At 42.7% G+C, this 13,828-nt stretch overlaps 1 protein-coding gene across 3 annotated transcripts in view; it reads left to right on the plus strand.

Moving 5' to 3' along the window:
* The window catches only part of MOCOS (molybdenum cofactor sulfurase), an 85,705-nt gene that overhangs the window by 23,498 nt on the left and 48,379 nt on the right, over nt 1-13,828 (plus strand). For all 3 annotated transcript variants that reach the window (XM_017505820.2, XM_017505819.2, XM_037730376.1), the window contains exons 7-9: nt 2,502-2,618; nt 4,319-4,783; nt 8,632-8,794. In XM_017505820.2, coding sequence (XP_017361309.1) covers nt 2,502-2,618; nt 4,319-4,783; nt 8,632-8,794 — 745 coding nt within the window. The remainder of the gene's footprint in view (nt 1-2,501; nt 2,619-4,318; nt 4,784-8,631; nt 8,795-13,828) is intronic.

The raw sequence follows: 13,828 nt of genomic DNA on the forward strand, positions 1-13,828 counted from the left end.
AAAAAAAAAAAAAAAAAAAAAAAGTACTGTGTATGCTGTGGCAGGGGCATGGGATTGGTGGTGAAAAAGAAGCCTCCAGGAAGAGGAATCAACAGGGCGTGAGGCTGTCTGTCTAGATGTCTGGGAACTCTCTTTCCTTGGGGCTGGACACAGGACAAGTTTCTCCCTCTGTACATTGGTAGAGGAAGCTCACCGTGTGAATGGATTCTGTGCCTAAGGCATGACTAACTGAACTGGGCCAGTTCAAGAAAGTCCAGTTTTATTTTTTTCAGGTTTCGGGAACTTCATGGTATGGGAATTTCCATAGGGGTTTTGGTGGCCTTCGGAAAAATCAGTTGGGTTTGGCTGTCTCTTTTTCTTCAGGGGATGTGTAAAGAATTTTGCTTCTTACGAGAAGGCTTTGGGTTCTTGTTTTGGTATATCCAGGCTTCTAATTTTATTCTCCTACTGGTGGAAGTCACTCTGCAGTCTGTCTGCTTCTTGCCGGCTCTGTGATCTTGGGCAAGTTAAGCTCTCCAAGACTCTGTGAAATGGGGACAACAATATGCCCTGGTTATAGTGTTAATATGAGGATTAAATGAGATACAATATGTACATCCCTTAGCACAGGACCCAGGACAAAGTAAGTGCTCAATAAATGTTGGGCACAAAGGCTCCTGGGCTGGGAGCCTCCAGGGCACTGTGGCTGGGCCGGTTTCTCGGTCCTCCCTGAATGCTGTGCTCATCCTGCCATAGCAAACAACCTCCTTCTCCTGGCTAGGCACAGGCTGGGCCTGTGTGGGATTCCCCAGGACTGAGGGCAAGAGGAGACCGATGCATAAATGGGAAATTAGGACAAAGGGTAAATGTGGCTGCAACAGCGTCTTCCGCTCACATCCTCTCCTGCCATGCCTCCTTGATACTCCTCCATGGAGGGCTGGCAATCCATGGGTCTTCCTGTAGAATCTGGGCTGATTTGTGCCTCGCTCATAGCCAACAGATGCCGGGAGGGTGACATTGCATGGCTTCTAAGGCTAGATCGGAAGAGGCAATGCCATGTTGGCTTTGTTCCCTGGGACACTAGCTTTGGAGCCTGGAATTACCCTGTCAGTTACTGTCTTGTGCCCTTAGCTGACATGCATGCTGCAAGGATGCCAAGCCACACAGAGAAGCCAAGCTCAGGACTGTGGCTGGCAGTACTAATTCTGGAGTCCTCCCAGCCTGGGGACCAGAAAGACCCAGGAGTAAAGGAGTCTCCAGATGATCCCAGCCCCCAGATGCCAAACTACTCCTAGCCTTTGAGTCTTCCTAGCTGAGACTCCAGACATTTTAAGACAGAGAGGAGATATCTCCTCCGTGCCCTGTTTGAATTCTTCCCACACTGTAGCCATGAGCCCCATAAAATGGTGGTTGTTTTCTTATCCCTAGTTTGGGTGGCCTGCTTCACAACAAAGGTAACTGGTTGTGAATATGGGGGAGTGGGTGACGGGGGCCACAGGGATTCTAATTCAGCCTAATGGCAGCTGGACTGGGGGTCAGGGGTGTCTCCCCAGGGTTGCCTTGTGATGCTAAAGTTGACCCTGGAATGGAGTTGGCCGGGCCCAGTAGAGTGGCCAGGACCCACCTCACAGAACCGGGAAACTCCTGAATTCACTAGCAGGTCTGCATGCCAGTGGACCCTTAGCCAAGAGTGAAGAAACACAATTGTTCATCTGAAGCCTCTCAGTTCAACACAGAGAACGGCTTCTTCTCACCGACACACCAGAGGGGGTGGCCAAGGTGAAGACTGCCATGGTCTTGATAAGGGTCTGTGGGAGGCATCGTTGTCCAGCCATGATCCCTGGCTGACTGCACAGTGACCTCTGGCCACCCCATATGTGACTTCCCAGGGAGAAAAGTTTAAAGGCTCAACTAGCTGAGCAAGATGTGTTTGTTTTCCTGAATGCAGTTCAATGACTCCTCCTGTGAAGTCAGCCTGAGCCCCAGGGCAAGGACTCTCACTGGGCCCCCAGGCCCTTGAGGGAATGGAGTCCTTGACTCAGGCCTGGAGGAGCAGGGGCAGACATCCCCCAGGTCTCATGTGAATGCGAACGTTTCCCAGAGCCTCCAGAGGGCGGGAAAGAGCCGTGGAAACTGCTGGACTGAACAGCAATTCTGTGATTAAACCCAAAGTTGGAGAAAGTTAGAAAAGCAAATCAATCACACTCAGCATGGACACAGTAACACTTGGAGTCCAGGCTGCGAGCTGAGGCGGGGCTGCTTGGAACAGCACTTCACGGTGCCTGCCCTGTGGTCCAAACCCATGCAGCTGATGCCAAGAAGCCACTATCTCCAGCCTCACTGAAACATTTTATACAGTGTTTAACAAACCTGTGGTAGATCGTGGCATTTTAGAGGACAATTCCAGGCTTGTATCTTCATTTCATTATTAGGAAAGAGAGGTCCAAATGCCAATCTAAAACTCTCTCAGAGTAAAACTGCACATTGGTAACAGCTCATTCCATGTTACATTAAATCTGCAGGTGGACAAAATGGCCAGTCTTTACAACATCCACCTGCGAACTGGTTGCTTCTGCAACACCGGAGCCTGCCAGAGGCACCTCGGCATCAGCAGCGAGATGGTCAGGAAGCATTTTCAGGTGGGTACAGGGTTCTGCGGTCCAGATGCTGGTCAGCGAGACCCAGCGACACCTGTTACTGCATGCGTGTCTGGAGTGGGGGCTGCTGCAGACTCATTTCCCCATGCCTGCTCTGTGCATGTATGAAGGAAAAGGAATACAAATAGAAAATGCTTCAAGAAGGCCGGGCGCCAGCTCATGCCTGTAATCCCAGTACTTTGGGAGGCTGAGGCAGGCGGATCACCTGAGGTCAGGAGTTCGAGACCAGCCTGGCCAACACAGTGAAACCCTGTCTCTACTAAAGATACAAAAATTAGTCAGGCGTGATGGCATGTGCCTGTAATTCCAGCTACCTGGGAGGCTGAGGCAGGAGAATCGCTTGAGCCTGGGAGGCAGAGGGTTGCAGTAAGCGGAGACAGCACCATTGCATTCCAGCCTGGGCAACAGAGCAAGACTCTGTCTAAAATAAAATAAAATAGCTTCAAGATATTATCTCTGTCGCAGACTTTCTGATTAGTTTTTTACTTTGAGGCCAAACATTTAAAGGCAAGAGAGGGGAGTTAAGAAGGGATGTGTAAGGATGTGCCTTACCTGGTTCGGCCCTCCTGAGGTCCAGCTTCCAGGTTACAGTTAGCCAGCTGCATCCAGCTTGGGTGCAGAGTGGAACTCTTCTTGGGCTCCAGGGATTCTGCATCTCCCAGAATCCCCCCTCTCCCCGTCTCTCCCCTGGGCTGAGGTTTTCCACTTCAAGGTATAGCCTGTTTTAAACCATTGCATTGGGAATAATTCAAATGGCAAAGAGTCTTTATTGCTTTGAGTTTCTAATTTGAATTTCATTTGGTTGCCATGAAATATTGTATATTCTTGGAATGTTGTATATACTAGATCCCAAGTAACCATGAACTGAGTTTTGTTTAAAAAGAAAGAGGGATAGGAGAGAAGGAGAGGGAGGACAAAAGAGGAGAGAGAGAGAGGGAGGCTCAGGACACAAATAAACACAGCTCCAGAGAGAATATTTGGCCCTGTGGAATGCTGTGTCTCCATTTCTTCGGGTGACTGAGCTGGATCCAGCACCAAAGAGATGTTCGGGGCGGCTCCATGCATTGTGCTGACCAGTGACCAACACCAGGCAGCTGGGCTCGGAGACTGAGATTCTCCTGCCTTTCTTCCCCACCTCCCAGCAGGGGCCCTCAAGCTGACCTTGGCCTTCGTAGTGGCCCCGGGCTGGTCATTTGCAGGGGCAGCATCTCTGACTTTCCCTGTTGTCAAGGGGTAGCTCTCAGGGATGCAGGCCTCCCTTCAGTACTGACAGGCTCATGAGAGTGTCCAGTGATGTTTCTCCCATCTCAGTTCCGGGTAGACCCTGAGGCTGACCCCTCAGTGCTTCTGAAACTTTAGTCTGTGTTTTGATCCCTCTGTGAGCCAGCCCTGTGCCTGGCTCTAGGTAAATGCTTTCTATGAAGTGTTTCTATGAAATTTTTTAATGGCCTCTTTGAGATTGATATTGGTCTCAATTTACAGTTGAGCAAAATGAGATCCAGAAAGCGGTCCCCTGAGTGTACAGAGCTGAACCATGTCTCAGACACACAGCAGGTGTTAATGTTGCAGCTCTGTTTTCCTGGGTTAATTTTCAAATTGACACAATTTATTTTGCAAAACTGTTTCCAATGTCTCTATGAGAAATGGGTCACTCTGGCTGGTGCATTTCTGTCTTATCCTAGGCTGGTCATGTCTGTGGGGACAATATGGACCTCATCGATGGGCAGCCCACAGGATCTGTGAGGATTTCATTTGGATATATGTCAACGCTTGACGATGCCCAGGCCTTTCTCAGGTTCATCAAAGATACCTGCCTCCACTCATCAGGAGGCTGGCCTGTCCCTCAGGCCTGTGCTGACACCTGGGAGGCTGGAGCCCCATCAGAAGAGGGCCAGGCTGATGTTGCACCTACTGTCATGCGCAGACATAGCCTCTTGCCTCGGGAAGATGCCCTCACAGGCTCCAGGGTTTGGAACAACTCGCCCACTGCTGTGAATGCTGCGCCCGTGGCCCCACTTGTATGTGATGTCACCAGAATCCAGCAGACTCCTTCAGAGAAAGCTGCAGGAGTCCTGGAGGGGGCTCTTGGGGCACATGTTGTCACTAACCTTTACCTTTATCCAATCAAATCCTGTGCTCCGTTTGAGGTAAGGACTTTCACAGCAGCACAGAAACGCTTCTCTTTGTTTACACTCTCTTTCTGTTTTTTGATAAAGTGAAGAAAAGCATAAAAAAATCAAAATTCATCAGAGTGTTGTGGTGAGAAAAGCCATTCTCATTCTCTCTTTCTTGGCCTGTGCTGACTTTTGAACATGACTCTGCTCACGGGGGCTCCTGAGAGGACCATTTCTAAGAGGCGAGTGTGTCATTCCTGTTATTAATGATAGCTGTAACTTTTATTGAATGTGTGTGCTGACTCTGTGCTGAAGCATTGTATGTGCTTATTTGTTTCATCTGATCCTCAAAATAGTCATATGAGGTGGATAGTAATATTATCCCTATTTTATAGATATGGAGCCTGAGGGTTTTGAGGTTAAGCACTTTGCCCAGGTGACCTGAAGATATGTCAAAAGGACACATGAGGCTGGGTGTGGTGGCTCACACCTGTAATCCAAGCACTTTGGAGGCCAAGGTGGGCGGATCACCTGAGGCTGGGAGTTCAAGACCAGCCTGACCAACATGGTGAAACCCTGTCTTAAAAAAGGACACATGAGCCAGCTTGAAGGAGCTCCCATTGGCCAAGTCTGTGGCAATGTGTGCATCAAAATAAGTGCTGATAGTGATGGGTGGTGAGCATTTGAGCAACACAGGAATCCATGAGTCCAGAAGAGTGTGAAAATGAATTAGTGAACAAATGGAGAAGAAGCTCAACCCAGCTATAGAATACCAACTAAGAAATCAAATAAATAATTTTAAAAACTACCACTTTGCAACCATCATGCCAATAATTGATTTAGGCAATAGTCATCAATAGATGCTAAATCTAATGAATGAAAGAAAATTTGATAACTAACAGGATATTTGCATATTCTGAAAATATCTGTCTATTATTAATTAGTAAGTACCACCTACTTATTGATGAATTTTACAATGGAGAAACCTAATAGACCCCATGTTAACCAAGTGACAAAAGCTGACATCACCAACATTGGGACAAAGGAATGGGGTGTGTCTCCTGGAATGCACAGAGAAAAACGTAGCATTACTCCTGTGGCATGTCTACCAAAAATGCAGAAATCATAAGGAAGCTCAGATAATCCCAAATTAAGAGACATTTAGTAAGGTAGCTTGACTGTACTCCTCAAAAATATCAAGGTCGTGAAGGACAGGAGAAGACTGAAGGAGACTAGAGAGACCCCACAAATGTATGCAACACATGAGATTCGATGCAGAAGGCAGAGGTGGAATTTGAATGGAGTCTATTGATTAGATGTAATATCGTGTCAATGGTAATTTCTAATTTTGATGGTTGTACTGCAATTATGTCAGAGAGTGTCCTGATACTTAGAATATGTACCATAGAGTATAATGGGGGTAATGAGGCATCATTTTGCAACTTATTCTCAAATGATTTAGAAAAGTCAACAATCAGAGAATCTGAGTGAAGGGCTTATGGGAGCTCTGTGCACTATAACTACTTTTATTTAAGCTTAAAATATATTTCAAAAAATTATGGCATCAGTAAATAATGTCACTTTTTTTGCCTCTTTACTGCTGAGGGTAGCTGAGCTCCCTTCTGTGTGCATTGCCAGGACATCTATGACCTGGGCTGTGGTCAGAACTCTGAACCTTTGCCTTTGTCTACACACCCTTCTTCAGCAGACTGCTGGCTCAGTAAAAGCCCTCATTGGAGGGACACTGCACCCATGCTGTCACATGCTGGTGCTGTTAAAACCTAACTTGTGGACAACCACTCCTTCAAAGGCCAGGGGCAAGAAGCCAGCAGAACCGCAATTGGACTAATTCTGCATTGAAAGAAAGTACATCCTTGCTAAAATAAAGGTTCAAAGAAGAAATGAGATGAAAGTGAATTGGTCTAGTAGCCTAGGAAATAAGTGGAAGGGATGAATGAAACTTACAGAAATGTGACCCCCAGCTGACTATCCCCAGCTAAATCCCCAATTAAACCACCGATGGCTTAGGAAACCACCATGACATCTTGTGAGGATGCTGCAGCCTTTCTTCGATGTGGGCCACTGTTTCTAAGCTTGGGACCTTCTCACAACTGCATGAAGCTGCTTCTATTGCTCCACAGCTGACTGTTCCTGCCAGAATGGTCAATCCAAAGAACATCATCTCCATCAGTTCAGGATCTCACCATCTCGCAAAAGCAGGATGGGGTGATAAGGTTTCGCATCTGTGAGAGGTGAACCCAGAGGTGTGGTGGAAGGAGCTGCAGGAGGAGCCCCTAGTGGGGCCGGTACACCTCTTGTACAGGTCAGCTGCAGGCTGGGAAACTGCACTTCAGAGACCCTGTTGGAAGGAAAACAAGCAAAGTTAGAAACAGTCAATGCATCTTGTTATTCTGTGATGGCAGCTTTTGATACCTATACCCACCTAACTGATGGTTTTATTTTTTTCCATCAGCAGACTCTATCAAATTTAATATTAGCTCTTTTTTTTCTTTTAGAGAAACACACCACCAGGAAGAACGTTTGTACCTTGCTTTTTTTGGTCTTTGAAAAAGCCAGCGTCTTTTTGAGGAAACAATTTAAAACTAGTTTCTCAGGAAAGCTTTATTCTGTGCTGAAAGGTTTCTTACTTGCTACTCACTTTATTCATTTATTCATTTGATTATTATTATTTTTGCAAGATGAGATCTCACTCTCTCACCCAGCCTGGAGTACAGTGGTGTCATTAAAGCTCACTGCAGTTTTGAACTCATGGTCTCAATCTATCCTCCCGCCTCTGCCTCTTAAGTAGCTGAGACTATGGGCCCACATCATCATGCCAGGCTACTTTTTAATTTGCATTTCTTTTTAGAGACAGGGTCTTGCTATGTTGAACAGACTGGTCTCAAACTCCTGGCCTCAAGTGATCCTCGACCCTGCCTCAACCTCCCAAAGTGCTGGCATTCTAGACATGAGCCACCACACTTGGCTCTACTCACTTTATTTATTTTATTTTTAATTTTTATTTTTTATTTGAGACAGAGTCTCTCTCTTGTCGCCCAGGCTGGAGTGCAATGATGTGATCTCGGCTCATTGCAACCTCCGCTTCCCAGGTTCAAGCAATTTGTCTGGCTAATTTTTTGTATTTTTAGTAGAGAAATACTTCTGTACTATTTTGAAATACCTGGATAGGCACCACTGCTAAGGAAGGATACACAAGAGCAAAGGGCTGGGTGTGGTGGCTCATGCCTATAATCCCAGAACTTTGGGAGGCAAAGGCAGGCAGATCACTTGAGGTCAGGAGTTCAAGACCAGCCTGGCTAACATGGTGAAACCCTGTCTTTACTAAAAACACAGAAATTAGCTGGGCATGGTGGCAGGCACCTGTAATTCCAGCTACTCAGGAGACTGAGGCAGGAGAATAGCTTAAACCTGGGAGGTGGAGGTTTCAGTGAGCTGAGATTGCACCACTGCACTCCAGCCTGGGCGACAGAGCAAGACTCTGTCTTAAAAACAAACAAAACAAACAAACAAGGAAAAAACAAAAAACAAGAGCAATGGCTGGAACCAGCTGGGAAAGGAGGCTTGCTTTTCACTGCAGACTCTTGTCCTCTCTGGCTGTACAGGCATTACCTACTTAAAACATGATTTGAAGTGGAGAAGGGTGGAGTGTGGACCTGGAGGCTGAATGGGAGATATGTAGCTCCCACATCATCTCCTTTGCATTGTCCTCTTTGTTTGTTTCTTCTCTTCCCCTCTTTCTTCCTTCCGGAGTAGTTGCTGAATTCATGAAGTCCGTCTGTGTTTGTACAACCACTATGCAAATAGGTGAAGACCATCTTTGGGGAAGCCCTGGCCTAAGACACACCTACCTTTTTGTTTAGGTGACCAGGTGGCCTGTAGGAAACCAAGGGCTGCTGTATGACCGGAGCTGGATGGTTGTGAATCACAACGGTGTTTGCCTGAGTCAGAAGCAGGAACCGCGGCTCTGCCTGATCCAGCCCTTCATCGACCTGCAGCAAAAGATCATGGTCATTAAAGCCAAAGGTGGGAAAACTGTCATTTTCACAGAGCAGCTCCCAAGCATTTATACTCATATGAAAGTAAAACAGTGGCTTGCTTCTACCAAATATTAAAATAACCCATCAGCCTGGGCAATGTAGTGCGACCTCATCTCTACAAACAATTAAAAAATTATGCTGGGTGTGGTGATGTGTGCCTGTAATCCCAGCTCCTTGAAGAGGCTGAGGCACAAGAATCGCTTGAACCCAGGAGGCGGAGGTTGCAGTGAGCCAAGATCGTGGCACTGCATTCTGGCTTGGGCAACAGAGCCAGACCTTGTCTCAAGGGAAAACATGGGTAAAATAACCTGAAAGTAAAGGAAATAGTGTCTAGGAAATACAACAAAGAGTTTGTTTCCCCTTTGCTTTGGGAAATTTCAGGAGAGGTAAAGATCTGACAGTCCAGACAGTAAAGAGGGGCCAGGTGTGGCCCCTCATATTATCTCATCCTGTAATCCTAGCACTTTGGAAGGCCGAGGTGGGCAGATCACTTGAGGCCAGGAGTTTGAGATCAGCCTGGCCAACATGGCAAAACCCTGTCTCTACTAAAAATGCAAAAATTAGCTGAGCATGATGATATACTTGCAATCCCAGCTACTCAGGAGGCTGAGGCAGGAGAATCACTTGCACCCCAGAGGTGGAGGTTGCAGTGAGCCCAGATCACACCACTGTACTCCAGCCTGGGTGACAGAGGGTGACTATGTCTCAAAAAAAAAAAAAAGATAACTTTTATATGAACTAGATGATGTCCTTTTTACTTAAGTTCCTTTTATTTTCTTAACTCATCATAATGTATACTGCAGGCTTTTATTCTTCCTTGTTGATTTTTATTATGAATGATCAAACCTATAAAAATGTATAGGCCTGCTCTGTCCAGTAGAACTTTCTGTGATGTTGAGAATGTTCAAACTATACCTTGTCCAGTTTAGTAACCACCAGTCACATGTGACTATTGAAATGTGGCTATTGGGACACTGGAACTGAATTTTAAATTTTATTTAATTTTAATTAATTTAAATAGCTACATGTAGCTATGCTACAGTGTTAGACAGCACAGGTATAAAAAATAATACACAATTACGGCATTTAATTTTAGCAAATCTTAACATTTGGCCACATTTCCGGTAGGTCTTTCTCCTCCTCTTCCTTTTTCTTTTTTAACATACATACATACATGCATACAAACAACATTACATAGCAGTTGTGGTACTGGGTTAAAAAAAACATTAAAAAAATTGCAGATATAGCAGAAATTCCCTGTGGACCTCTTCTGAGTCTCACTTTTCCTCCTTTCCTATCCCACCTACCATTTTTAGAACATTCCCATTTTCTCCCTAACTTGTAGTTATACTTTTGTGATATATAACATTTCCATATATTCATGATTGTGTTTCTTGGCTGTAAGTATTCTCTATTCTGTTCCCGTGGTTTATTTTTCCCTGAACCAAGAGGCCAGTGTTATTGCTAGAGTTATGGAATGTGTCTTGATATCCCTTTTTTTTTTGAGACAGAGTTTTGCTCTTGTTGCCCAGGCTGGAGTGCAATGGTGAGATCTCAGCTCACTGCAGCCTTCACCTCCTGGGTTCAAGTGATTCTCCTGTCTCGGCCTCCTGAGTAGCTGGGATTACAGGCATGTGCCACCAAACCTGGCTAATTTTGTATTTTTAGTAGAGAATGGGGTTTCTTCATGTTGGTCAGGCTGGTCTCGAACTCCTGACCTCAGGTGATCTGCCCACCTTGGCCTCCCAAAGTGCTGGGATTACAGGCATAAGCCACCGTGCCCAGCCCTAATATCCCATTTTTTGGGAGAATTATCTGCTGTCACATATTGCAGAATCTCTTTTTTAAGAGTGAGTACTATTCCATTGAATAAATATACCACATTTACTTTATTTATCTCTTAAGGGACATTTGGATTGTATCCATATCTTGACTATTGTAAATAGAGCTGCAATGAACTTTGGGAGTGCTCAGGATACTCTTCAGTATCCTGACTGAAGTTACTTTGGATCGGTACCCAGAGTGGGATCACTGAATCATATGATAGTTCTATTTTTAATTTTCTAAGGAATCTCAATATTGTTTTTCATATTAACTGAACAACTTTGCATACCCACCAGTGGTTGCAAGGGCTCAAGTTTTTCCACATTCTCACTAACACTGTCTTTTTTTGGTTTGTTTTCTTTTGACAATAGCCATCCTAACAGGTGTAGAGTGATATCTCATTTTGATTTTAATTTGCATTTTTCTGATTATTAGTGATGTTACACATTTTTCATATACCCATTGACTATTAGTACATCTCTTTTGGAGAAACATCTATTCATGCTCTTAATCCTTTTAAAAATTAGGTTATTTGTTTTTTTGTTTGTTTGTTTACTATTGAGTTGTAAGAGTTCCTTGTATATCTTGGAGGTTAACTGCTTTTTCAGATAAGTTGTTTGGAAATATTTTTTCTCATTCCACAGGTTGCCTTTTCACTTTGTTAATTGTTCCCTTTGCTGTGCAGAAGCTTCTTAGTTTGAGATAGTCCCATTTGTGTATTTTCATTTTGTTACTTGTGCTTTGGGTGTCATACTCACAAAATTATTGCCAAGACCAATGTCATGAAGTTTTTCCCCTATGTTTTCTTCCAGGAGCTTTACATTTTGGGATCTTATGCTTAAATCTCTAATCCATTTTGAGTTGAGATTTTTATATGATGTAAGATAAGGGTCCACTTTTATTCTTTTGTATATGGATATTCAATTTTCCCAACACCATTTGTTGAAAAGCCTATCTTTCCTCCATTGTGTTTTCTTGACACCCTTCTCAAGGTTCAAGTTGACCATATAGGAATGGATTTATTTGTGGACTCTCTAGCCTGTTCCATTAGTCTATATATCTGTCTTTGTGCCAGTACTATACTGTTTTGATTACTGTAGCTATAGTGATATATTTAAAATCAGGAAACGTGATGACCCCAGCTTTGTTATTCTTTCTCAAGATTAATTTATTTGTCATCTTTTGTGGGTTTATATGAATTTTAGAATTGTTCTTTCTATTTCTGTAAAAAAAATGCCATTGCGATTTTGATAGGCATGGCATTGAATCTATAGATTACTTTGGGCTATGTAGACATTTTAACTATTAATTTCTCTAATCCATGAACATGAAAAATCTTTCCATTTGTTTAATTTCTTGTTTGTGTCTTGTTTAATTTTTCATCAATATTTTGCAGTTTTCAGAATATGAGTGTTTCATTTCCTTAGATAAGTTTTTGTTTGTTTGTTTGTTTTTAAAGGCAAGGTCTCACTCTTGCCCAGACTGGAGTGCAGTGGCATGATCATAACTCACTGTAGCCTTGAACTCCTGGACTCAAGCAATCCTCCCACTCCACCTTCTTGAGTAGCTGGGACAGCATGTGTGTGCGACCATGCCTGGTTTAGATAAGTTTATTTCTATGTATTGTACACTTTTTTGTGCTATTATAAGTGGGATTGGTTTTCTTATTTCCTTTTCAGAGTGTTTGCTTTTAGTGTATAGAAATGCAATAGATTTTTGTATGTTGATTGTGTATCCTGTATTCTGCAACTTTACTGAATTCATTTATTAGTTCTAACGGTTTTAAAAAATGCAGTATTTAGAATTTTTTAATATATAAGTTCATGTTTTCTGATCAAACAAGGACAATTTTACTTCTCCTTTTCCAATTTGAATCCCTTCGAATGGTGGAGGCAAGAATGGGCTTCTTTGCCTTGTTCCTGATCGTAGAGAAAAAGTCTTCAGTTTTCCATCACTGAGTATAATATTAGTTGTAGGCTTTTCATATGGCATTTATAATCTTGAGGTAATGTGTTGAGGCCTTCTATTCCTAGGTTATTGAGTTTTTATTATAAGAGGGTGATGAATTTTGTCAAATGCTTTTTCTGTGTCAATTGAGATGATTATTTTACCCTCTATTCTATAAATGGGTATATCACATTAATAGATTTTCATATGTTGAATCATCCTTACATCCCAAGAATAAGCCCACTTTCTCATGGCGTATGATCCTTTTAATATACTGTTAGATTCAGTTTGCTAGTATTTTGTTGAGGATGTTTGTGTTTAGATTCATCAGGGATATTGGCCTGCAATTGTCATTGTCTGGCTTTAGTATCAAGAATATGCATCCTGGCCTCATAAAATGAGTTTGGAAATGTTCCCTCGTCTTAGTTTTTAAGAAGGATTTTGAGAAGACTTGGCACTAATTCTTCTTTAAATATTTAATAACATTCACCAGTGAAGCCATTTGGATATACGCTTTTCTTTATTGAGAGGTTTTTGATTACTGATTCAATCTCCATATTAGTTTCAGGTTTGCTCAGGCTTTATTTTTTTTTCATGTTTAGTTTCATTAGGTGGTATGTTTCTAGGAATTAGTGCATTTCTTCTAGGTTATCCAGTTTGTTGGTATGTAGTTGTTTATAGTAATCTCTTATAATATTTTATTTTTGTGGCATTATTTCATTTCAGATTTTGAGTTTTCAATTTTTCTTAGTCTAGCTAAAAGGTGTCAATTCTGTTTATCTTTTCAAAAATCAAACTTAGTTGTGTTAATGTTTTACATTTTTCTATTTTATTAATTTTCGTTGCAATCTTTGTTGTTTTCTTCCTTGTGCTAACTTTGGGTTTGTTTTGTTCTCTTTTTTCTAGCTCTTATGGTATAAATTAGGTTTGGGATCTTTCCTCTTTCTTACTGTAGACACTTAATGCCATGAGCTTACTATTTAGTGCTGCTTTTGCCATATCCCATAGATTTTGATATTTTATGTTTTTGTTTGTCTTTGGTATTTTATAATTTTAAAAAATTTCTCCTTTGATCAAATGGTTAAGAGTGTGTGGTTTTATTTCCACATATTTGTGAATTTTTCCATTTTCCTGCTGCTACTGATTTCTAGTTTCATTTCATTGTGGTCAGAAACTTGATATGATTTCAGTCTTCTTAAATTTGTTAAGTCTTCTTCTTCTTTTTTTTTTTTTTTTTTTTTTTTTTTTT

This window comes from Cebus imitator, unplaced genomic scaffold (assembly GCF_001604975.1).
Source record: "Cebus imitator isolate Cc_AM_T3 unplaced genomic scaffold, Cebus_imitator-1.0 Scaffold342, whole genome shotgun sequence".
Lineage (NCBI taxonomy): Eukaryota > Metazoa > Chordata > Mammalia > Primates > Cebidae > Cebus > Cebus imitator.